The sequence below is a fragment of the Callorhinchus milii genome, unplaced genomic scaffold, assembly GCF_018977255.1.
Source record: "Callorhinchus milii isolate IMCB2004 unplaced genomic scaffold, IMCB_Cmil_1.0 Scaffold76, whole genome shotgun sequence".
NCBI classification, from domain to species: Eukaryota; Metazoa; Chordata; class Chondrichthyes; order Chimaeriformes; family Callorhinchidae; genus Callorhinchus; species Callorhinchus milii.
In genome coordinates, this window is record NW_024704817.1 from 123,200 (window position 1) to 149,543 (window position 26,344).

The 26,344-nt window shown below is 49.4% G+C and overlaps 1 protein-coding gene across 6 annotated transcripts; it reads right to left on the minus strand.

The window, feature by feature from the left end:
- Positions 1-4,695: 4,695 nt before the first annotated feature.
- On the minus strand, positions 4,696-25,795 carry si:ch211-45c16.2 (mitogen-activated protein kinase kinase kinase 13). Of its 6 annotated transcripts, none has more exons than XM_007911401.2 (14): positions 25,739-25,795; positions 24,835-25,425; positions 22,083-22,266; positions 19,127-19,318; positions 18,039-18,197; positions 17,727-17,885; positions 15,787-15,895; positions 14,616-14,725; positions 14,061-14,177; positions 13,647-13,784; positions 12,166-12,979; positions 9,621-9,691; positions 9,155-9,455; positions 4,696-5,175 (listed from the first exon to the last, which is right to left on the minus strand). In XM_007911401.2, exons 2-14 carry the CDS (start codon positions 25,349-25,351, stop codon positions 5,074-5,076), a joined length of 2,973 nt encoding a protein of 990 aa, XP_007909592.1. In that variant the 5' UTR covers positions 25,352-25,425; positions 25,739-25,795; the 3' UTR covers positions 4,696-5,073. The 6 variants fall into 6 exon arrangements, with proteins under 6 accessions (XP_007909592.1, XP_007909590.1, XP_042201632.1 ...); XM_007911399.2 differs by having other exon boundaries at positions 25,621-25,779; XM_042345698.1 differs by having other exon boundaries at positions 24,835-25,779.
- Positions 25,796-26,344: the final 549 nt, after the last annotated feature.

Genomic DNA, 26,344 nt, shown 5'->3' on the forward strand with positions numbered 1-26,344 from the left:
AGCTTACAGTCAGAGGGTCAGTGTGCTTCGGTGAGGGAGATGTGCATTTGTTACGAGCCAGGCACCTGATCACACCCAAATACAATCTCAATACTGTTCTGAGAAATGGACATATCCATTATTCATTCTAAAGCTTCCGCTCTCCCCAGACCAGTATTCCAGAGAATACTACTGATGACAGCACAGCCACCTGGCGCATAGGCAGAACCTCGAAGGGCAGACCAGTCACTGCGGGCAAGGAGTCATCCAACCTATTATTAACGATTTCCCACTGCTTGTCCAACTAGGACCACCCTACCCGTTAGGGCTTTGGCTTGCAGGGTTAGGGTAGTCTTAGTTGGACAAACAGCACAAAAGCACCAATATCGATGGCAAGCTATGCGGTTTTAGCTGGTTATAGACTCCAGCAGTATCCCAACGCAAACTTTGGGGTTCCCAAGCCTTGGCCCTTGCAACCTGCGCCTAATACTTTCCGGAATTAGTTAAGCAGGAAGCGCCCCTACAGTGAGAATACACATTCCATTCCGACATTCTATCTCTGAGATTTCTATGTGTACGTGGGATGCATAGAAATCTCAGTTTGGTTGCACACTCCTCCGCATGTCAGACACCTGGCTGACCAAACAAAAATCTCCACCCCCACACATTTGCAGTCTGTGACTGGGGTGATGTCACTGTGACTGTCCCCATTTGAGGCATTGAAGTGACAGACACACCACATGCAACAATATGAGGCTCTGAGGCTGGCTGCCAGCTCATTTATCAGCCCATGTCTTGTTAGAAAATTGTCTCAAAGCACTTCACAGGATTTACTGTAAAGTGGAGTGACTATGTAATTTGTAAATGAACACAGCAGCCAATTTGCATATATTTCCTTCTCTTTCCAAGTGTCACGGATGTTAAACCTGAACAGGCACAAACGGGCCTTGGTTTAACGTCTTTGAAGCACAGCATCTCTCATGCTCCTCCCAGCACTGTTTTGAAGCATAAGTCTAGAATTGCAGAGGATACACTAATAGACAATTAACTAATGTAACCTACAGTTTCTCTCTCCCGGTGTGCTGGTTATTTATGGGATGTTGCAGTGCGCAAATTGGCTGTGCGTTTGCCCACAAAATACAATCATTACATCTTGCAGAATATTGTGTGAAGCACTTTGAGACGTCTTAATAACACAAGATCACCATACCAATTACAAAGATTATTATGCATAACCTAGACCTCTGGAGCTTCTAAAGAATACTGGAAGCTGTGAATATTAGCTTTGGAGAATGGCTAGTCTTATGAGGTTTTTGTGTTTAAGCTTGATACTTACACGACAGATGTTTAATGGGACAAATACACAGTTACTACAATTTAATACTTAGCTAGGTTAACATTGTCAAAGGTGCCAACTTTCAAATTAGACTTAAATCGAGGTCTGTGCTATTCAGGTGCACTTTAAAGAACTCACAACATGAATGGAAAAGAAAAGGGAGTTTCTTTCTGGCTAACAATCCTCAGACAAAATTGGTCATTCACTCCACTGCTTTTGTGGGACATTGCTGTGCGAAAAGTGGAGTGACTGTGTAATTTGTAGGTGAACACAGCAGCCGGAGATAGAATGTGCATTTGTTGACAGTTACAGTCACTACAGCAGTAGTGGTTTGATGGGGGGGGGGGGGGGGGGGGGGAGACATTTATAGCGATATTACATAACAGCTGCAGTGGAATCCTGCAGCTCAGTTGTTACAGCACTCGCCTCGGAAGCAAAAGATCTGGGTTCGATTCCCAGCAGGGTAAAACTCTGGGCAAGTTTCCTTCCTGCACACGCCTCTGTTTCCAAGCTGTAAGTAGGAACCAGGTTGTTAGTCGATTGGTGGATCACTTTTGCAGGGGTAATAATTCTTTAAAAAAAAATTGGTCACTCAATCCACGACTATTTGTAGGACACTGCTGTGTGCAATTGGCCACCGTGCTTCGCCCACAAAAAATAGTCAATTCACTTTACAGTATATTCTGTGAAGCGCTTTGAGACATCTCGACATGATAAGGTGCTATATCAAATGCAAGGATTACTATTAGCAGTAGGAATATCTGCTGATGGCAATTGATTCAACCCTGCAGAAGGCTCCAGCTTACACTGACCTATCGCTGAGCACCGTGGAGGTGAAGTCGGCTTCATAGCGGGCACGTTTATTTGCCAAGGCCCCCTTCACATGAGGACCTGGATTAAGCAGCTGGTGCTGAGTAAGCTTGGGACATAGCATTAGACTTGGACCTCAAGAACATTAAGGTGGCGAGCTTTGGGACGTCCTCCCGACGTGAAAAGCGCTATATCAAATGCAAGGATTATTATTATGTCACAAGGTGTCATGTAAAGGTCCTCCAACTCGGCTGAAGGCAGATGTCGCCAGATAGATGATGAGGAAACTCTCTGAGGCTTGGTGCAACAGCTGTTGGAAAGTGTTCCATGGAGTCTGAGTTCATGAACACATATTCATAAATCCAGTGCCTGGAATCCATCCGGATTAGCTTGCAGAGGTGTAAGCAGCTGCTGCTTAAACTCCAATTGGTGGAATGGGAAGGACACGTGTCAAAGCTACAGACAGGAAGATGGTGGCAATGCCGCTCATTCCATGTTGAGCTGCGTTTCCCACCAGGAAACTTGCAGGGAGTTCCTGGTACCTACTATCCACCTAGTGAGGGCTCAAACCTATGCTTGTTGGATATCAAATGACCAACAATGACTGTTCTCTTTGGGAGGAAGGTAAGCAGGGTTTCCTTGGAACTGAACCAGCTCCAAGGTGACATTGGTTGACAATAAGATGTCAGAATCACCGTTGTGACAGTCTCGGAAATCTATTTCCTGAGCCTGATGGGTCCGTAGTACTCCAGGGCACTGCTATGACAGTACAACCAGGCTGGCTCATCATCAGGATTGGAAAGGCAAACCCGTCACTGGAAGTAGGGACTGTTCCCACTCAGCTCCCGTTAACCTGTAAGCCAAAACTCTAACAGGTAGAGTGATCCCAGCTGGACAAGCAATGGGAAAGCTTGCCAGACAGTGAGTGCTCCCAAGCTGTGCAGTTTTAGCTGGTTACCCTCCAGCAGTTACCCCAATGCACACTCTGGGGTCCCCAAGCCTGGGCTCTTGCCAACCTGTGCCCAATACTCTCAGGAATTAGGTAAGCAGGATACAACCTTCCAGGGAGAGTGCACATTCCATTCCAACAAATATTTCTGGAATTTCCATGTATTTGGTGGAATGCATGGTTTAGATACTCTTAACCATGGTGATGGTGTGTCTGTATGTGTCAGAATCCCGACTGACCAAAAAATCAGCCTGAGGAAATAATTCTTGTTTTTTGTTCTAAAAGCTTCTTGCCATTTAAAAAACCTACGTCAGGTTTCCTCTCAAACTCTCACTGTATTGGAATGCGCACTCTCTCCCTAGAGGGAAACACCTTATTTACCTAATTCTGGAGAGTATTAGATGCAGGCTTGCAGGAGTCGAAGCTTGGGGAGGTCAGATTGTGCGTTGGGGGATAACTGCTGGAGTCTTAACCAACCAAAACTACATAGCTTACCATTGAGAACACTGCTAGACAAGCTTTCCCACTGGTTTGGCTTGGAGGTTCACAGGAGCTGAGTGGAAAGAATCCCTGCCCTAAGTGACTGGTTTGGCCTCCTTGGGCTGTCATCAACAACAACAATAAAGTACATTTATATACAGAAGGACGTGAAAGGTGCTTTGCAGTCCATCAGCAGTGCCGTGGAGTACTACGAACCCACCTGGCTCAGGAAATGACTGGAGACGTATCACAGAGGATAGACTCAAATCTGATGTTCCGTGGTCAAGCATGCCACTTTGGGGCCATTTCAGCTCCAAGGAGCACCTGCTCACTTCCCTTCCACACCCCATTCCGCCCCCTGAGGAAAAGCTAGAGTTGTGAATGTGACAGATGTGAAGTCCTGTAGCTCAGTAGTTAGAGCACTAGCTTTGCAAGCGAGAGACCTGGGTTTGATTCCCGACAGGGTGAAACTTTGGGCAAGTTTCCTTACTCAACACGCCTGATGATAATCATTCAAGAAAAAAAAAATTGGTCATTTCATTCCACGACTGTTCCACATTGGCTGCCGCATTTTGCCCACAAATATACAGTCAATTCACTTTACAGTCTATTCTGTGAAGCACTTTGAGACATCTAAAATTGCTATATCAAATGCAAGGATTATTATTATTATGCGCAGAGGTTCACATGAGCTTTGCTGGTGGCCTACTTGCTATGATGGGTGGCTGATCAGGATAGTGAATATACCTCAGGGAAAAGGCAGTCTAGGCTTCTGCTTACAATATAGCATTTGTCATCAGAACAGTTCCCTGACCTTACACTGGCCCCACCATGGAGGGAGGCAACATTAAAATCATTCTAACAGCAATTTCTGATCTACAGACAAAACTCAACGTTTCCACGGCAACCTAATGTAGTCCCGTTGCAAACAGAAAGCTATCAGTACAAGCATGTTAATGCTAAATTTACAAGGAGCAGGAGTGTGAGACGATATTGTCAGGGGTGATAGACAAATGCAGAAGGCTAAAACCTTCTGGAACACCACCTCCGTCAGTCTCTGTGTTTACCAGCCTATTGAGAGTTAATTTCTGGGATCCACCCTCCTTCACTGTGCCACAGGTCAGGCAAACGACCTCAGGAATCTAATCCAAGGGTTTGGAGATTTATATATGGAATAAACCCCCCGAATATGTTCATGCCATGTCATCTACTGTTGCACATATCATACAGTAATTTTCCCAGTGTGTACACAAATCCCATAGCACTGGTCCCAAGGTGTACTCTGTGTTGAGATTGCCTCCATCACCTTTCAATATATCCTCAACATTTGTACAGTATATCTTAACTGTCAAAGAAAAATAAAATATCATTGTGACACAAGCTACATTGTTGAACGATTGGATCCCTGCCATACTTGATAGAAACTGTAGTGAACGCTAAATAACATAATCACAGAATGTTCTTGGAAGAGAGTGCAAGGTGTGAGTTATTGCAGTTTGTTCCTGTACAAAGCTGGTGGTCACCATGTGGCACGCCCATTTGACTTCCCTCGACATACAGTGGCATCCGAACACTCGGCCTCTGAGGAATCACAGTCTGACTCTGCGAAGAGCATTGAGTTCTGGAGAGGAAGTAATAATCAGTTCAGCTCAGGAAAACAGAGTGCAGGCAGTGAGTGAGAATGTGTACGAGGGTTAGAGAGAGAAGGAAAAAGTCAAAGAGAAAGAAAAAGAATGTTAGAGAGGAGTGAAGGCTGGATTGACCTTTTGTGTGAGGCTGGCATCAAAAAGATTTGTATGCCCCCATTTTTATGTGCTCTATTTATAAGTAATTGGCGGACTGGTATATCGAAAGGGATTTTGATATAAAATAGGGGCTCGAATTCATTGGGGGTGCTCAGCAGAAATTTTCTGAATTGCCGTATAGCCAGACTGCAACTAAATGGAGCCCTTTTGAGCATAGGCCATTGTTAATCTACCACTGAAGAGAGTGATACACATAGACACAGAGAGACAGGATAGGGATAGCGAGGGAAACAGAGACAGGAAATGAGGAATGAAACTTGCAGACAACAAGCCCAGAAACAAAAAGGAGACAGCGACTCATTCACAAAAATAGTCACTCACTTCCCACAGCTCTCTCTCTCCTACAGCTCCTACAAGTTCATAAGATGCATGAAGAAGGCCCTTTGGCCGATCTCATCTCTCCAGAACATCCAACCTCCCCTTCCCCCATCGCAACATCAGAACACAATGACCAATTGCATTTATATACTACCTTTCATATACCTTGGACATCCCAAGATGCTGGACAGTGAAGGGTTTGCACCCAAGCTGGAGGGCAAGGGGTGGAGATTACCAAAGGTGCGATCGAAGAGGAAGGCTTTGAAGGAGGCAAGGAAGGGGTGGGAAAGAGGGGTTCTAGGACGGAGTTCTAGAGCATGGGGACAAAAATGCTGATGACCTGAACTCTGATGGTGGAGTGGGCAGGGCGGTGGACATGGAGCAGGTAAGTGCCTGCAGAGCGGAGGGAGTGGCACGCGGGGGGAGCTCAACCGTGGAGGACTTCAAAGGTGAGGATGAGGATCGTGAGGTAGTGGCAGAGGCAGGAAATGTTGCAAAAGTGGGGGAAGGCTGAATAGGTCATGGGACGAATGTGGTGTTTAAAGGATAGTTGAGGGATAAACAAGACACCAAGGTTCTGTACTGGCTCAGTGAGTTGGAGAGTGCATCCATAAATGGTGATGCTGTCAGCGCCCGAGATGAGGAGACATTAACAGGAGCCAATCTTGTCGACATTCAACTGGAGAAAGTTGGCTCTCATCTAGGACTTGATGTCTGACAGGCACTCCACCAGGACAGCATTGGTTCTGGCAGAGAGATAGATTTAGGTATCATTCTGCATACCTATGGAAGTTAACCCTATGCCTAAGGATGGTATCACCGAGCAGGAGCAGTAAAATGTTAAAAAGGAGAGGACCAAGGACAGAGCCTTGGGGAACGCTCAGTGACAGTGCAAGGGCTGGAGGAGAAACCATTGGTGGATACAAAGTGCGATGATGGAAAGATAAGAACGAAACAGCCAAAGACTGAACCATGAAGGTGGAGTTGAAAGGAGAGGTAATGGTGAAGAACCGAGTGCTCGACAGTTTTGGAACGTCCTCCCGACATGAAAGGTGCTATACAAATGTAATCTTGTTGCTGTTGAAGGCGGTGAAGAGATCGAGAAGGACAAGGAGATGGAGAGAGCCTTGGTCACAAATGGATTGAATCTCAGCTGTAATTTTGACCAGGGCAGTCTCTGTACTATGGGCAGCCGGATTACAAGATTGGAGAAGTTCATATAGGGAAAGGAAATCAACCTTGACCTTGCAAAGAAAGGGGAGGTTGGAGATTGCACAGTAGTTTGAGAAGAGGGATGGGTCAAGGAAGGTCTTGAGAAAGGGGGTAATGATGGCTGTTTTTAAGGGAGTTGGAACAGTGCCAGTGGCACTGAGCCATTCTCCCCTTCCCCCAACAAAGCACCAGAACACCCACCCTAACCACCCACACCCACCCTTCCCTCCCCGTCACAGCATCACACGCACCCTCCCCTCTTCCATCACAGCATCACATGCACCCTCCCCTCTTCCATCACAGCGTCACACCCACCCTCCCCATCACACCCACCCTCCCCTCCCCCATCACAGCATCACACCCACCCTCCCCCATCACTGCCATGTTCCCCACCCCAACACAGCATCAGAACACCCACCTTAACCGCCCACACCCGTCCTCCCCTCCTCCCATCACAGCATCACACCTGTCCTCCCCTCCCCCACCATAGCGTTGAGCTGCTGTTTAAATGAAAATGACCCCATCCTTGCTGCCTATGCTGGGTTGCGGCACTTCACAAGCCTTATAATAATCCTTACATTTAGTACAGTGTCTATAACGGCAAAGAGTCTCAAATCACTTCATAGGGAATGACTGTCTAGCGTGGTAACTATTGTGTCAGCCTGGCTCAGTCGTTCACAGTCCTGTCTGAGTCAGAAGTTGAGGATTCAACCCTATGTCAGAGCTTTGAGATAATAGTTTAGTCTGACACTCCAGTGCTGAACTGTCAAACTGCACTGGAAATCTTTACTCTCATCCCATTCCCTGCTCTTTCCTCATGTATCTATGTTGTTGCTCGCTCCCAACTGGAGCTCTCTACTCCAATCCTATTCCCTTCACTCACCCCATGAACAACAACTTGCAATTATAATAGCACCCCTCATGCAGGGTAGTGTCCCAGAGCGCTTGACAGTGCTGGAGCACAACGCCGAGCTGGGGGAGGTGACCGTAGGCACTGTCGAAGAGGAAGGTCTTCAGGCGCGACTTGCAGATGGGGTAGGAAGGGGCAAAGTGGGGGAATAGAGGAAGTGTTCCAGCGTTTCGGGGAGCAGTTGCTGAAAGCGTAACCATCAATAGTGGAACAAAGGGCACAAGGGACATGCGGGAGGCCGGAGCCAGTCAAGCGGAGGCAGCAGGTAATGGGTTGGAGAATAAGCAGGTCGGAGAGGTAGGGAGGTGCCAGGGTATAAAGGAATTTGAAAATCTGTTCTGTGATAGGGAGCTAGTGGAGCCTGGCTATAACTGGTGTATTCGGGGTATGGAGTTTAGTACGGGTGAGTGTGTGGGTGGCAGAGTTTTGGATCAGCTGGATTTTGTGAGGTGATGGAGCTGGGGAGACCGACGAGGAGGGTATTTGAATAGTCGAGGCAGGAGGTGCCGAATACATGAACGAGTGTTTCGGCTGACTCTTGGATAATGTACGGTCGGCGTCGGGCAATGTGCAAATGGAAAGTCAGGGATCAGAAGGCAGTTCTGGTCAGGAGCCAGATGTGGGGAAGCAAGGACAGCTTCGATCAGGGGGGTAGGGTCACCGGGGGTCAGGTTTCAGTCAGCCCAAGAATGTTGATGTGCTCCTCCACTTGATGTGCTCATCCAGGAGTGGGTCATGGATCGTGAGGGCTTTATTCGAGAGGGAGTGGACATTTTGGAGGAAAATGCGAGTGGATGTCTTTTGGAGGAGGGCTTGGGAGGGGGAATAGAGTGGGTTTTAGGATGTGGGGTAGAAATGACCATGGAAGTGCGGGGGGCGGCGGGGGGAGTTGGGAAGGGTAAGGACGTGGATGAGGGAAGGGTGTTTGCCTTTCGAAGGTGGGGGAGGCCAGCTGTGTCGGGGAGAGTGGGCAACGGTGCAGTTGGGGTGAGCGCTTTGGGACAGCCATCGCTGAGAGCCACGATGGGCCTGGCGGAGATGGAGTAGAGGGAGCCAGTGATGGGGTCCAGGAAAAAGAAAAGGTGAGGAGACCAGTGGAAGAGAAGGGAGTAGTGGAGGGTGGGAAGTAGAAGAGGGAGCATTTTTGAGTGGGGGCATGGCTCAGGGCATCAGCCAAAATGCACACGTGGAGACTGGGAACAGAGCTTTTAGCGGACATGGTCACCCTGCAGGTATGGAGGGGGTTAAGGGAGCCAGCACCATCGTTTCTAGGCTGGTGCTCGCTCCCCACTGGAGCTCTCTAATCCAATTCCTGCTCTTTCCTATCTGTTCTGGCTTGCTGGTGACTATCTCACCTGGTAGCAGTGCTCCTCCACACACAGTTTGCCCAGGGATATCTGAGTCTTGACCCTTCGGACAGCGCACTCCTTGTCCGATAATCCGTCAGACTGGGTGGAAATCTCAATGGTGGATTCAGGTGTTTGGAATAGCAACTCCTCCAGCTTCTCATCAAGCTGCTGCTTGTGGCTTTGGGTTAGGCCGGGCGCGGGGCCACTGTGCGAGTGGTCACTGGTGTTCTCCTCTCCATCAGACACCGAGAAGTTTTCCGAGCTGAACGTGGAGTAGGACTGGCAGCTGCTCATACAGCGGGGAGGCCTGGGGCAGCAGAGGAGAAACTAGATTATACACAGCATGGACAGCAGTTTTAATAACAATCATTTCCAGAGTAAGTCAGTCTCAGTAACGTAAGACTGGGGATCAGGCCTGTTCCTCTGCCTAAAACCTATGGGAATTGATGGCTGGATCTCCAGGCCCTCTTACCTCTGCCTGTTGGGAAAATCGACTTCGCTGTCCACCTCCCCTTCCTCCTCCTCTGAGGAATCATCGCCATTCTGCAGATAACACAGAAGACAGACTCCAGTACAAGGCGTGAAGGCAGTATCTGACAGATTCTCAATGTTCTCACAAGATGAGAGAGTCCATTTGGTATTTGCTCCTCCAAGAAGGCGTCCACCCTAATCCCAATCCCCACTCTTTCCCGGTCCCTCTAATCTCCATCCTCTGGAAGAGTTTGTCTCATTCTCTTGTAAATTGCCCCAAATCTACTCTCACCCTCACAGCAAACCACCGCACCCAGCAAATCACTCCACATGCTGACAAGCCTCTGGGAGAAGTTCTTTTGACTCTCTTCCCTTCACAACACAACAACAAATTGAATTTATATAGCACAATTCATGCCGGGAGGACATTCCAAGGCGCTGGTCAGTCGAGGATTTGCACCAGAGCTAGAGGTTGGATTCAGGAGGGTTGGGGTTAGGGGGGAGAAGATAACCAAAGGCGCTGGAAAAGAAGGTCTTCAGACAGACCTCACAATCTTGGAAGAACGCCGTCTCGTCTTCAAATCCGCAACCAACCAAGATAATTTCTCACTATTAATTCTCTCATTATTTTAAACCATGCTTAGTTACATCCCTGTAAATCTCCTGCTGCAATAGATACAGCACTGCATGATAAATCTCTATATCAAATGCAAAGATTATTATTATATATTATATATGAAATGTACATTTTCAGGAGGAATTGCGCAATTCCTGCATCAAAGTTCCTTTTCTTGATTAAATTAAGTTTTGCACGGTTTTGTGGGATCCTCCATCTTCATAATTTGTGTGGTCTTGTGTAGAATATAAGAATATTTCTAATCTCAAAGTGAAAATTACTAATAGTGGAACAGCTTCAAAAGTTGAAGTGTAACACTTACCAGAAATGGCATTCAGCAGATAAGAGCCTGGAGTAGGTGTGGACAATACAATGCGACAATAAGAGCCCTGCCCTCTCCACATATATGCTTATATCCTTCATCTCTGCTATCACCCTGGCATAACAAACCAGTGTGATAACAGTGTCAGCAAGCAAGTATGTGTGTTCCTCTGACATTCCTCTGTTCCTCCACTCCACCAAGACCTCCAACACCCACTCACCATTCAAGTGCTCATCTGTGAAAGACAGCACATACATTTTGAGGCTGAAAGGAGAAGTGGCCAGGTCATCCACAAACCCATTCCAGCGCCCATTCGCTACTGAGTTACTGATTTCAGCCAAGGGGCAGCAATCAGTGCCGCCATGAGGTCAGTGTGCCCTGGGATAGGGAGATGTATCAGCCCATTGCCCCATGCCACAGCCTCACTCACAACCTACCAGTCCTGTAGCTCAGTGGTTAGAGCACTCGCTTTGCAAGTGAGAGACCTGAGTTCAATTCCAGGCAGAGGGCGAAACCTTGGGCAAGTTTCCTTACTCCACACAGAGCCTAATAATAATCCCTCCAAAAAACCAAAAACAATAATTAAATTGGTCATTTTCAATCTACGACTGTTTGTGGGACATTGCTGTGCGCAATTGGCTGCGCGTTCGCCCACAAATATACAGTCAATTCACTTTACAGTGTGTTCTGTGAAGCGCTTTGGGACGTCCTCCCGACGTGAAAAGCGCTATATCAAATGCAAGGATTATTATTATTATTATTATTATTACCACTAATCTTCTCTTGCTCCCTGGCACATCCCCCCTGGTTACCCAGTCTCCTTGCTCCTTCCCCTGGCTCCACAGTTCAACACCACTCTCCTCCTTCCCTGTCTATACGTCCATCCCTCACTCCCCCACTTGCTCCCCCCTTGCACCCCAGTTTATCTCCTCGCCTTGCTCCCTCATCTATCTCACCCTATTGCTCCCTCATCTATCTGTTCCTCCTCGCTACCCTGTCCATCTCCCCACTCACTTCCACCTCACTCGCTCCTGAGTCAATCTCTCCCCCTCACTCCTACACCTATCTCCCCCCATCACTCCCATCTATTTCCCCCTTCGCTCTCCTGTCTATCTCCCCACCTCGCTCTCCTGCCTATCCCCCGCCCCGCTCACCCTTTAATATTCCTCTTTTTTAAGCATCTCTGATTCCCTTGTAAAAGAGTCAATAGTCTCAGTCTCTGTGATAAGAGTTTCATATTCCCACTGTCCTTTTGTAAAGACTTGTTCTCTAACCTCCACTTCCATTCTTTTTGTGATTACCTTCAATTTTTGCCTTGGGTGACTGACTCGCTGACTAGTGGAAATAATCTGTCACTATTTACCCTGTTGTGACCCGTCAATTGTAAAGCGCTCCATCAGGTCACTCTTTACCCTCTCAGCTCTGGTCAAAAAGCCCCAAACCTTCATAAAATCCCAATAAATCTACACTGCTCCTTGTCAGTTACTTTTATGCTCTCTTGATCTCATCCTTCTGGAATCTCTGCTGCCATATTCTCCCGAAGGTCTCGAGATGTTTGCACTGGCTGTGGTGATGGCCTGATCCTCTGTGTGATTTGGGGACGCTCACCTCCTTTCTGAGGGTTCTCAGCTTGCGAGGTAGTGTTGCTGGGGTGAGGTGCTGAGTTGTGGAGAGAGGTCCTGCATTGGGTCTCTCCACTGCCTTCTGCTCCAAGGGCCTGATGCTCTTCAGAAGCCTGAGGCTCTGGTAGGGAAGCACGGTGGATTGTGCTGGTAATTGGGAGAGAGGCTGAGAGGCCTGGTTGCTGGCTGCATCTCGGCTGGACGTTCTCTTGGTTCTGCTCTTCAGCTCCCTGCAATTAGGGCACCTGGGGCCCTGCTTTTTACCCTCATGCCCATAGCCCCCACTCTCCCCGCTCCTCTGGGTCGCTGCCTCCAGGGTAGTGGAGATGAGGTCAGGACTGCAGCTTGATATCTTGGGCTGTAGGAAGTCAGTGTGGGGGCTGCGAAGCGCAGCAGCTGGGCCAAAATACTTCAGATTATGCACACAGGCTGCTGCCTCATCATGCATTGCGTAGCTCTGCCCTAGGCCCAGGCCTGGGCTCTGGTAGTCCTGCCCTAGGCCCAGACCCTGGTAGTGCTGCCCTAGGCCCAGGCTCTGGTAGTTCTGCCCTAGGCCCAGGCCTCGGCTCTGGTAGTCTTGGGCCTGATTGTCGTGGTAGGGTTCCTCTTGGGCTGGGCTTGCTCTCATTAGGCCTATGAAATCCCCATGGCTGCCTTTGCTGTTGCCGCGGCGATGCCTGGGTTTGCTGCGGTAGCGGGACTTCCCAGGGGGAGTGGAGATCTTGAGGTTGTCGGACGCCACGAGCTGAGCTGAACCTGTCTCCACGTTTGGTAAAATACCATCCAACCTGAGATCGGGCCTGAGAGACAGGAGAGCAGAGGATAAACAGGTCTCACATACACAGATATATACACACACGCACCGTCAAACAAACACAACAACAACTTGCACTTATATAGGGCCCTCCACGCAGGATAGTTTCTCAGAGTGCTTAAAAGTGGTGGAGCCTGACTCTGAGCCGGGTGGTCAGGGGAGAGGAAGGTGACCTTAAGCACGGTCGAAAAGGAAGGTTTTCAAGCAGGACTTCAAACAGGGGAGAGAGGGGGCAAGGCGGAGGGATTGAGGAAGAGTGTTCCACAGTATCGGGGCGCAGTGGCTGAATGGCTGAAACACACACACCATCACACACATGTACACAATCACACCCACACAGTCACTCTCACACACACGTCTCTTTCACCCACACACCTCCACACAAACAAACCGTCACGTAATGTCTCTGAAGCACATGCACACACACCATCTCTCTCACAGCGTCACACGCACCGTTTCTCTCACACGTACAGCGTCTCTCTCTCTCACACACACATATACCGTCTATAGCTCACTCACACACCGTCTCTTTCTCTCTCTCTCTCTCACCCACACACATCCCATCTCTCTCTCTCACACACACTCATACACACACACTGTCACATGGGATATTGCTGTGTGATTTCTGTGTGGATGTCTGCGCTCACACTCACCGCCTGCCCTGGCTGCCCGGCTTGGGACCCAAATATTTCTTTCTGATCAATTTCTCGACTACGTTAGTGCGGACAATGGGTCTAACCAGGTGACGCTTATAAATTCCCGGGTATTTTTTCTCCACCGCCTGTTCCCGTCTGTAACAGCAACATTACATGACAGAGAACCCCCACACACATACAAAACACAAAGACCCCCCCCACACACACGTGCTAGACGCCACCCTTCCAACCCACCAGAGCTCCCCACACACACACACAACACAAAGCCCCCCTCCACACACGTGCTGGACCCCACTCTCCCCAACATACAAGCATGCGCACGCCCGAGCCCCTCAATACATACGCGAGAGTCCTCCCACACACGCCTGAGCACCCCCACCTCCCCCCATGTTGGAGCCCCCACACACACACCTGATGAGCTCCCTCTCACGGATCTCCAGTTGTAACATGACACTGCTCAGCTCCATGTACAGGTTGTTGGCTCGCTCCAGTTTTCTCTCGTAGTGCTCTCGGATGTCCAGCGCGTGTCTGCAACCAAGACCCCCGCACCAGACAGCTCGCTCAACTAGCCGGCAACAGCACAGCTGGAACTCACTGTCCCACACATACCAGATGCCATCCCCTCACCCTCACCGACTGCCATCCCCTAACCCACATCCTCACCGACTGCCATCCCCTAACCCACACCCTCACCGACTGCCATCCCCTCACCCACACTGTCTGCCTTCCCCTCAACCTCACCGACTGCCATCCCCTCACCCACACCCACAAGTCAGCATGGACTGGATGAGCTCAAAGTTCTTTCGTGGGACTTGAACCAACAATCTTTTGATTCAAGAGATGAGTGTGCTACCAGCTGAGTCATGCTGTCACAACATCCATTTATTCAGGTAATTATAATTATTAATATCCGATGTCAGAAATATCATGACTATAGAAAGGGGAAGTCTGGCAACTCTCACAGACCTCAGCTCGTCCCTTCGCCGCCGGATGAGCTCCTCATCCAGGCGATGAATACACGTCCCCTCACTCTTTATCTTCTCAAAGTGCCTCTTCACCTCCTCCCTCCAATCAGCCTGGAAACATAAGAGGCCGTGGTCAGACTGAGGGGAGAGTGGGATTAGACAGGGGAGTGAAGCAAGAGTGGGGTTAGATTTGGGAGTGTGAGGGGAAAGTGGGGTTTGAGTTGGGGGTACCAAGAGGAGAATGGGGTTAGATTTGGGGAGCAAGCGGAAAGTGGAATTAAGCTGTGGAAGCAAGGGGAGAGTGGCGTTAGACTGGGAGTGCAAGGGGAGAGTGGGGTCAAACCGAGGGGAGCGCGGGGTCAGACCGAGGGGAGCGCGGGGTCAGACCGAGGGGAGCGCGGGGTCAGACCGAGGGGAGCGCGGGGTCAGACCGAGGGGAGCGCGGGGTCAGACCGAGGGGAGCGCGGGGTCAGACCGAGGGGAGCGCGGGGTCAGACCGAGGGGAGCGCGGGGTCAGACCGAGGGGAGCGCGGGGTCAGACCGAGGGGAGCGCGGGGTCAGACCGAGGGAGCGCGGGGTCAGACCGAGGGGAGCGCGGGGTCAGACCGAGGGGAGCGCGGGGTCAGACCGAGGGGAGCGCGGGGTCAGACGGGAGTGAAGCGAGAGTGGGGTTAGATATGGGAGTGTGAGGGGAAAGTGGGGTTCGATTCGGGGGGAGCAAGAGGAGAATGGGGTTAGACTTGGGGGAGCAAGGGTAGTTAGCCTCAGGACTGAAGGGGGAGTGTGCTCAGACTGGGAGAGCGAGGGGAGAGTGGGGTTAGACTGGGAGAGTGGGGGAGATTGGAGTTAGACTGGAAGAACGAAGAGAGATTGGGGTTAGACTGGGAGAGCGAAGGGAGAGTGGGGTTAGTTTGGGAGAGCAAGGGGAGAGTGTGGTTAGACTGGGAGAGCAAGGGGAGAGTGTGGTTAGACTGGGAGAGCAAGGGGAGAGTGGAATTAGACTGGTGGATTGAGGAGAGAGGGGTAGACAGGTTGAGTGATGAGATAGTGGGGTTATACTGGGGGAGTGAGGGGAGAATGGGGTTAGACTGGGAAGAGAGTGGGGTTAGACTGGGGAGAGCGAGGGGAGAGTGGGGTTAGACTAGGAGAACAAGGGGAAAGTGCAACATCACCTGGGATTTGAAGTACGTCTCCTGCGGAGTGGCCAGCACATCAGCGGAGGCAATGTCCAGGTGGAGGAGAATCTGACGGAAGGATGGCCGGTTTCGAGGTTTAGAGTGCCTGAGAGAGAAAGAGTTTGAGTTTGTGTATGGAGAGTGTATGATGGAGAGTGTGACAGAAAGAGAGTGAGAATGTGTGTGTTTGCCAAAATGAGTGAGAGACTGTGTGTGAGAATGTGTGAGAAAGACAATGAGAGTGTACGAGAGAGCTTGAGAGTGAAAGTGAAAGAAAGAGTGTCAGGGACAGAGAGTGTGAGGAACAGTATGAGTGAAAGTGAGAGTGTGACAGCGAGAGGGTGAGAGGATGAGTGTGTGAGAGAGGGAGAAAGTATGTGTAAAAGTGCAGGAAAGTGGGTGTGAGAGAGTGTGTGAGTGCAGGAGAATGTGAGAGATTGGGTGTGAGAGTGAGAGCAAGTGTGAGAGTCAGTGTGAGAAGCGAGAATGCGACAGTGAATGAGAGTGGGTGTGAGAGAAAGTGAGCGTGAGAGAGGGGGCAGAGAGAGTGAGAGCTAGGAGTCACAAACACAGTGGCTAAATTTGCAGATGACACAAAGCTAATGAAGGTGGTCGACTGCAAAGATGAATAGGATAGGTTACAGGAGGATTTGAACATTCTTGGAAATTGGGCAGATTGATGGCAGATAAAATTTCATGTAGATAAATATAAAGTGTTTCACATGGGGCCAAAAAATCCAGGAAGGGACTTTTATTTAAATGGTCAAAAAAACGATTAGAAAATGAAAGGGACTTGGGGATCCCAATTGATAATAAATTGAAGCCATTGCAACAGCGCTCAGTAGCAGTGAGTAAGGCAAATCAGATGCTGGGTTGTATTAAAAGGGCAATATTGAGCTGAAATAGGGGGGTAATCCTCCCACTTTATACATCACTGATGCGACCGCGGAATTATGCAGCGATTGAGAGGATACTGAGGAGGTTAACCAAAATTCTGGAGGGGATGGACTGGACTACGAGGAGTAATTAGACAAACTGTGCATGTTCATGCTGGAGAAGAGAGGGTTGAGGGGCAATATGATTACAATCTAAGATTCTGAATGGAATAGATAATGTAGACCACGAAAAGCTGTTTTATCTTGTACTGAACAGAACCAGAGGACACGGCCTGCGATTGAAGGGGGGCAAATTCCGAACAAATCTGCAGAATCATTGCTTCAGTGGGCAAGTAGAAAACTTATGGAACAGGTTGCCTAGAGAGACAGTGAAATCAGAAAATTTTGTTTGTTTCAAGAACAAATTTTAGAGATTTCTGCTAGAAAATAATATCTCAGGATACAAACTAGATGGACCTTGTTTTTTGTCTTTTTTTGCCTAGCAATTTCTTATGTTCTTACGAGTGAGTGTGAGAGAAAGTTTGTGAGAGAGAGGGAGTGAGAGTGTGAGAGAGATAGAGAGAGACTGATAAGAGTGCGTGTGTCAGAGAGTGTGAGGAAGAGTGTTTGTGAGTGACAGAGAGAGAGAGAGCAAGCGAATAAGAGAGCAAGTGATTAAGTAAACGATCGAGTGAAATTGTGAATGTGGGGGGGAGTGAATGTGAGTATCTAAATGTGTGAGTGCGAGTGCAAGTGACTGAGTGGGTGAAGGAGGGAGTGACTGAGTGAGCAATTGAGCAAGTGAGTGACAGCAACAACAACAAGATTAAATTTGTACAGCGCCTTTCACGTCGGGAGGACGTCCCAAGGTGCTGGACAGTGTATAGCATTTCAAACCCGAGCTGGGGTCAGGGTGACAGCATGAGCGTGAGTGAGTACGTGAGCGAGTAAATGTGCAAATGAGTGAACTAGCAAGTCAGAAATGAGTGAGTGAGAGTGACCGAGTGAGTGAACACTGAGAGTGAGCAATTGTGTGAGTCAGCGAGCAAGTGATGCTCTCACCACGTCTGCTTCATGAGGATGCTGAAGCCGTCGGGGGCAGTGGAAGGGAGGGGCAGGTGCAGGCTGTTGCTGCCGACACCCCAGATAATCGCTGATGAGTCCACATCCTTATAAGGAACCTCCCCCGTCAGCAGCTCCCACAGCACAACCCCGAATGACCTGCAGAGGGTCATGCAGACAGTCACATAGACATTGTAACACAATCCCACACACACGCACACAAATGTCAGTGTTGCAAAATGGTTTATACACTCATAGTGAGCATGTTACACTGTTGTTTACAAACTCATGGCCAATGGTTTACACACTCACCAGATATCCACCTTCTCAGACACAGGCTCATTGCGAATGACCTCGGGAGCCATCCAGGCCACCGTGCCCGCGAACGACATCTTCGTACTTTTGTCACTCAGCTGCTTTGAGGTCCCGAAATCAGAGATCTTCACAGTATCATCGTGGGTAACGAGCACACTGCAACACAGCGACATGATATGCCCCACTAACACAACGCTACAGCCCCCACTAATACAGTGAGGGAAAGGGCCTGGCGTGAGAGTAAGGAAACCTGCCCAAGGTTTTGCCCTACCGGGAATTTACATATTCTATCCTGTATAAATTGTACAAGATATTGTAAATATAATACGGTATATATTAATATTACTAAACTACATGTTGAGGGTTGCCTACCCTTCTAAGAGGATTAAGTCTTCAAAACAAGACAAGCATGTCTTGTTTTGGAAGCAGCTATAGAGACACTAAGTCTGGGGGCTTAGAGAGAGAAACAGTTATAACAAGTTAAAATAAGCGATGTTTAGCTTGGGGTGGGGAGAAACATGCTGATACTTTGTTTAATGAGAGGAGCCATGTGCCATGAGGAGGATGCTTGGTTTACCTCATGGTTGCTGACTCTCTTAGCCCATTTTAATGGTATGTGCCTGACTTGAGGGGGGCTACCTCCAAGTTAAGATTGGTCTTCTTATTTTACTAACATTATTATTTGCTGCCAGTTATCATAGTCAGTTGTTGAATATTGTTGTAACTGTTTCATTGTTGTGTTTATGTGATTTACCGTGGCTTAGAAAATAGAAACACATCCATCTGTCTTTAAGTTAATAAACATCTGTTGCCTTTGAGTCTCTGTTATATCCTTAGGGAGGGAGGTAGATAAAACATATTAAAGCAGGAATTGCTGCATCTAGTGGCTTGGTAGTGCAATAAAGCATCCTGATCGCAGGGTCAGTAAGCCGATCTGGAATACCTATGTCTCCAAAATAGTCAAATTGCCCGAGGACGGGAATTTGCACTCACAGAGTTACGAGTTAATACAGTGGCCATCTCGTACTCTTTGTGTTACTGACATTTGCGGGGTACACGGAGGGGTGAGAACCATTGCAACTCACTTGGGTGACTTCAGATCCCGGTGGATGATCTTGTAAAGGTGAAGATAGCTCATACCGCTGGCAATACCCGAAGACCAGTCCACCAGGAGCTGGGGGGTGACCTGGCGGCCGGCCCGTAGTACCTCGTACAGCTGTCCATGAGCGCAATACTCCATGATTATACAGTAGCATGGAGCCTGCATACATACTCCCCTGGAAAAGATACAAGGGCTGTCACTCTATTACCAGAGAACGAGCGAGAGAGAAAGAGGAGGAGGCCGGCAAGCAGGTGAGGACGGTGATGAAGATGAAGGAGTGAGGAAGGTAATGAAGATCATTTTTCCATCGACATCCTTGGAAGCAGGTTCCACTAAAACCTGGTTCACTCTAGACGACACCTTCCCTTTGACTAAGGCTATGCCACCTGGCTACACCTTCTATCATATCCCACGACCTAATCGTCATGGTGGTGGTGTGGCTCATCTCCAGGGCTATTCCTTGGTCTATCCCCTTACTCCTCTGGATCCTTCCACTCCATGAAGCACCTTACCTTTTATCATCCCTCCAATCTTTCCCTTAAAATTCCCCTCATATATCACCCCCCAAACTCTCTTCCACCTTCCTCTCTGATATCTCCACCCTCCTATGTTCCCTCTGGCTCTGTTCCAAACCCCTCCTCATCCTAGACAACCTTAACATCCATTTAACCGCTTCTTGCTCTGCCTCTGCTGACTTCTCCTCCCTCCTTTCTTCTTACAACCTCTCCCTTCACATTAACTCTGCCACCCACATCCACGGTCACCCCCTTACCTGGGACCTCATCATCTCAGATATCACCATCACTGGCAAAGCTATCTCTGTCCACTACTTCATCTCACTTAACTCCTCCATCCCCCTCCCAGCACAACCCACATTCCATCACCTAACACGCCTGGAAAAAATCTCCCCCCAATCCTTCTCCGCAACCTTGGAATCATCTGATCTCCTGCCCCTCTGGCCTTCCTCCCTCGATGACCTATCCTCCTTAGTCACTCTCCTTCACAAACTCCCTTTCCGCCGTCCTTGGTGCTCTTGCCCCCTCACCTTCCGAACTGCCTCCTACTCTCGTAAGTCCCCCTGGTTCACCAGCAACCTCTTTTCCCTCAAAGCACAGGTGCTCAAATCCAACCTAACTGTCCATTGGTACATCTGGCTGGACCATATCAAAACTCTGCCTTTGCTTCAGCTAAATTGTCCTTCTACTCCCAAGATAATCTTGGGAGGCCAGGTTCCTCTTCACCACAAACCAGCTCTACCATCCATCATCTCACCCATCCTTTCCTCCAACTACAATTGCAATGAGATGCTGGACTTTCTTAAGTCCAAAATCAAGGACATCCGCTCGGTTTACTCTGCCCTTTCTACTGTTAGCCTCTCCCCACCTCTCTGTCACACTCCAGCCCCTACCCACCCCTCCCTCCACACCTTTGACCCTGTCTCCCCCTCTTCTCTCACCTCGATTATGTCCAAAATGAAGCCCACCACCTGCTCCCTTGACTCCATCCCTATCTCTCTCCTTCCCAGCTCCACCTCCTTGCCCTCTAGTAACAGACATTGTCAACGTCTCCTTATCTAATGACACTGTTCCCACCCCTTTAAAAACAGCCGCCATCACCGCATCTTCAAAAAACCTTCCTTAGACCCATCCCTGCTCTCCAATTACTGCCTCATCTCCAATCTCCCTTTTCTTACCAAGGTCCTAGAATGAGTTGTCGCTGCCCAGCATCGCACCTTTCTTTCCCGCCACTCCCTCTACGAACCTCTCCAATCAGGTTTCTGTGCTGCCCACAGTACAGAAATAGCCTTAGTGAAGATCACAAATGACATTTTGTTCACCTGTGACCAGGATTCTCTCTGTCTCATCATACTCTGCGGCCTTCAACACTCTCGACCATTCTATCCTTCTCCTCTGGCTCTCCACTCAGCTCAATCTCAAATGCGCCTGCCCTTGCCTGGTTCAAATCTTACCTTTCCCAACATCTCCACTTTGTATCCATGAACGGCTTCTCCTCCAGCCACCCACGCCGTCATGTGCGGCATTCCTCATGGCTCTGTCCTTGGACCTCGCCTCTTCAATATTTATATGCTCTCACTTGGTGACATCATCTGCAGACATGGGGTTAACTTCCACATGTGTGCGGATAACACCCATTCTACCTTACTGCCTCCACCCTTGACTCCAGGACCACTGCTGTCCTGATGGACATTAAGTCCTGGATGAGAGTTAACTTTCTCCAGTTGAATGTCAACAAGACCAATCCCTTCAGCGCCATCGATGGATGCACTCTACACCTCACTGAGCCAGTACGAAACCTTGGCATCTTGTTTGACCCTCAACTGTCCTTCAAACCCCACATCTGTGCCATGACCCCCTCTACCTTCCCCCACTTCCGCAATATCGCCTGGTCCACCACTGCCTCTCCCCCCCAGTCTTTGCTCCTCCCTATCTGGGTGACCTGCTAACCCCATATAGGCCTATAAGGTCCCTCCGTTTGGCGGATTCTGGTCTACTCCACACCCCTGCACTGTCCACCCCACTGTCTGCGGTCAGACCTCCAGCCTTTCTGCCTTTGGAACTCCATCTCACAGTTCCTTCACCTCACACTTCCTCCCTTGCCTCTTTCAAGGCGCGTCTGAAGACCTTCATCTTCAACTGCGCCTTTGGTCACCCTTCTACCCTATCCTCCTGCCCTACACCCTTCCTGATCCCAACCCCCAGCTCGGGTGCATATCCATGACTGTCCAGGAGGTAACTTCCCAACGTTGAGAGGCACTATACAAATTTAATTTTTTGCTGTTGTTAAAAATGAGAGGGTGAGGACAGTGATGACAATGAGGGGGTGAGGATGGTGATGACGATGTGGGGGTGAGGACTGTGATGCTGATGAGGGGGCTGAGGATGGTGATGACGACGAGGGGTGAGGGTGCTGGGACTCACTTGAAGGCAATGATGTTGGGATGTTTCAAGCGCCGGAGATGCTTGATGTCCGTCTCTTTCTGCTCTCGCACTTTTTTGATGGCAACGTCTTCACCCCGGAATTTGCCCAGGAAGACTGCTCCCTGTGCCCCACTGCCCAGCCACTGCAGCTCCGAGATCTCCTCAAATGGAACTTCCCAGGAATCTGTGAGCACGATTAACAGGAATGCCAGAGTGAGGTGGTAATAATGCAATTTCACACACGTCACTCCCCCCCACCCCAGAAAAAAACGACAGCACTGTGCCGGAGTGTCATCATAGACTGTGAGCTAAAAGTCCTGAAGTGGGGTTAGAAATCACAACGTTCTGATTTGGGCTGCTATCTGGTCTTACAATACAACACAAAATTACATCTGTATAGCACCTTTCACGTTAGAAGGACGTCCCAAAGCGCCGGACAGCCAAGGATTTGGACCCGAGGAGGGGGGGAGCGGGGGCGGGGTTGGGGTAAGGGAGTTTAGGAGGGTTCAGGATGGTCAAAGAGTAGGGTCTTGAGATGTGCCTTGAAGAAAGCAAGGGAGAGTATTTGCTTCCTAACTTCACTCCTTCTCCCGGCACTCCTTGCATGAACCCCTCTAATCTGGCTTCTGTGCTGCTCACAGTCCGGCGATTGCCCTAGTCAAAGTCACAAATGACATTCAGTCCATCTATGCTTCCTTGTCCTTCTTGATCTCGCTGCTTCTTTTGACACTGTCGACCACCCTTTTCTTTTCCACCGAATTTCCTCTCAGCTCCACCTTCATGGCTCCTTGCCTGGTTTCACTCTTACCATTCCCATCACCTCCACTTTGTATCTGCTAATAGCTTCACCTCCGTCACGTGAGACATTCCTCAGTGCTCTGTCCTTGATCCTCTTTTCTTTAATATTTACATGCTCCCAATCGGTGATGTCATCTGTAGCCATGGAGTTAACTTCCACATGTATGCGAATTACACCCAACTCTATCTCTCGGATACCATCCTCGATTCCAGAACCACTGCTACTTAACGGATTGCCTGTTGGGCATCAACTCCTGGATGAGAGCCAATTTTCTCCAGTTGAATATCAACAACTCAGAAGCCCTCCTGCTTTGCTCCCATCAGCACTTTCTCACCTTACGTCATTGTCCTTGGAACTCCCATCCGTGCCATGATCCGTTCAACTTTCCCCTACCTCCACAACATTGCCCACCTCTGCCACTACCTCTTCCTTTGGGTCATTGAGATCCTCATTCATGCTTTTGTTACATCCAGCCTTGACTATGCTAACCCTCTGATCACCAGACTTCCCAATCGTCCTTCCACAAGATGCAGGTTATTTAGAATTCTGCAGCTCGTTTCCCCTGCTACACCAAGCTACGTGAGCCTATTAACCCCAATCTCGCCCAGCTTCTTCTGCTCAGCAGCCACTGGCCTGTTTCATGTCCCCCCCAACCTGCCCGTCGCACCATCGGTGGTCAGGCCTTCATCCTTTCTGCCTCCACCCTGTGGAACTCCATCCTCCACGGAGCCCTTTAAAGTCTGTCTCAAGACCTTCCTCTTTGAATGTGCTCAGAATGTGAAAGGTCAACATTTTGACCCTTTAGGTCTCACCGCCTGTTAAAAAAGCATACGGGATACTAGGCTTTATAAATAGGGGCATGGAATATAAAAGTCAGGAAGGTATAATGAAACTTTATAAAACACTGGTTAGGCCTCAGCTAGAGACTGTGGGTACAAAGGAGATTTACCAGGATGGTACCAGGAATAAGGGACTTCAGTTATCAGAAGGGGCTAGAGAAGCTAGGATTATTCTCCTTGGAACAGAGAAGGTTAAGGGGAGGCTCAATTGAAGTTTTCAAAATTATGAGGAAATTTGATAAGGTGAACAGAAAAAACTATTTCCACACAGGGCATAGATTTAAAATAGTTCTTGAAAGAAAAGAGGGGAGGTGAGGAGAAATGTTTTAACACAGCAAATAGGAGTTGTTCGGATCTGGAAATGAATTGCCTGAAAGGGTGGTGGAAGCTGACTCGTTAACAACTTTTAAGAGAGAAGTAGATAATTATTTGGGGAGGACAAGTTTACAGGTCTATGGGGGGAGAGTGGGGCAGTGGAATTGATTTGGATAGCTCTTTTCAAAGAGCCGTCACAGACACGATGGGCCGAATAGTCTCCTTCTGTGCTGTATTATTCTATGATTCACCCCAAAACCTCTTGCCCTCTAACCCTCTTGAATCCGACCCCCAGCTTGACTGCAAACCCTCCAGCACCTTGGGACATCCTCCCAATGTGAAAGGCGCTGTATAAATGCAATTTGTTGTCTAGATTGAAGTCAACTCTTTCCCCGGAGGGATGTACGCTTCTCTCCAAATTCTGGAGAGTTTTCGGTGCAGGCAGACAAGAGCCAAGGTTCGGGGACCCCAGAATGTGCGTTGGAGTAAACCGCATTGCTTGGCAAGTTTTCCTGCTGCTTGTCCAGCTAGGACCATCCAACCAATTAGGGCTTTAGCTTGCAGGGTTAACGGGAATTAGAGGGGGAAGAGTCCCTGTCCCAAGTCCTGTTGATGAGCCAGGCTGGGCTGTCATCAGCAGTGCCCTGGAGTACTGCCGAGCCACATGGCTCAGGAACTGGACTAGAGACATTGATTCTGATATTCTGTCATTGACCTGAGCTAATTACCAGAGAGTGAGACAGTGAGGGGAACTCTTCAGTGTGTGAGCAGCCCTCCTCTTCCCCACTTTGGCCAGTACCTTGCTGTTGCAGTTTGTAGTCGGTGGAGTAAGCTTTTCCGATGATATTCCACACAGGTCTCAGGCAGCCAAACAGGCCTTCCAGGAAGCTCCCAGAGCCTGAGCCTGAGCTGCTCTGGGTGTAGCACACTTTCACATAATCTGTTCCATTCCCCGTCACAGGGTTGTTGCCGGGCGCGGGGGTGTTGCCGGGCGCGGGGGTGTTGCCGGGCGCGGGGGTGTTGCTGGGCGCGGGGGTGTTGCCGGGTTCCGGGCATGGTGAACTGCTGCTCTCAGGCTCCCGCAGCTGCAACACACTGTTCTCAAAGTGCTGGTGAGCATGGTCACTAGGGCAGCCGGGAGCCGGCTCGTTTGCCGTCCTCTTCGCGTCCTCCAGGATTTCCCATGGTAGTGGTGGCTCCACGGTGCTAGCATCAGCAAGCGGCCGCTCCTCTTTCAGGCTGTGGTTCAGATAGCCAGAGGCCGAAGAGCAGGTGAGGAGCTCGTGTAGGCCACTCAGGGCTTCGTGTGGGTGCATTGGGTCCCCCCGTGCCCTCCCAGACTCAGTCACAGCTCCCACAGTAGCCCAGCCACAGCGTCTCGTGCACACACCTGTGGAAAGCAGGAAACAAACTGTCAGCAACCTAACACTCCCATCACCGCTGTGCTCCCGCAGTACCCACCTAGTGTCGCCATTGCCCTCACCCGACCCTGAATCCTTGTCCAGTCTCACACAGTTGATAACAAAGTTTATCAGCATTAAACAATCCCCGCCAGGCTCTCACAGAAACTTCACAGGAGACTGACCTCTTGAAGTGTGAAGTGGATTAAGAGAGTAAACCTGGAACAATACTGTCAGATACGCCAAACACCTTCCGTTTCCCCCTTCCTTTCCCACCCTGTGTAGTAGGCCAGTCTAACCCACAAATATGCACGCTCCTCCTCAACAGCTCTCATCAATGACACCACACCATATGGGCCCAGCTCAAGTGAACAAAGTTCACAGTCACCACGTGACAAGAGGCAAAGCAGCATTTCTCTGTTGAGTAATCCCGAGCTGCCTCTTGATCAGCCAGTCACGTGCCCCACTGGCTGCACCGTAGCCACCAGCAGCCCTGGGTCAACAACACAGGTTATTTTACACAACAAATATCCAGCTAAATTGTCTGTCTTTGCTCCCCAATGGAACTCTGTACTCTTATCCCATTCCTTGCTCTCTCCACAGCATGTCTGTGCTACTATTCGCTCCCACTGGAGCTCTCTACACGAAACCCATTCCCTGCTGTCTCCCAATTGTGTCTGTCCTGATGCTTACTCTCCACTGAAAACCACTCCTCTGTTTGTAGGAGAGGGTTGCCAGGTGTAATTTCACTCTGCACCATTCTGCTCTCCACGTAAACTCAATCCCTTTCCAAACAATGACCACAGGACAGCAGCAACACGATGCTGTGCCCGTTGGCAACAATAATGAACAATCAGATTTGAATCAGGTCAGTGCAATCTGAGTGCCGCAGGAGAGAAACCAGAGCCC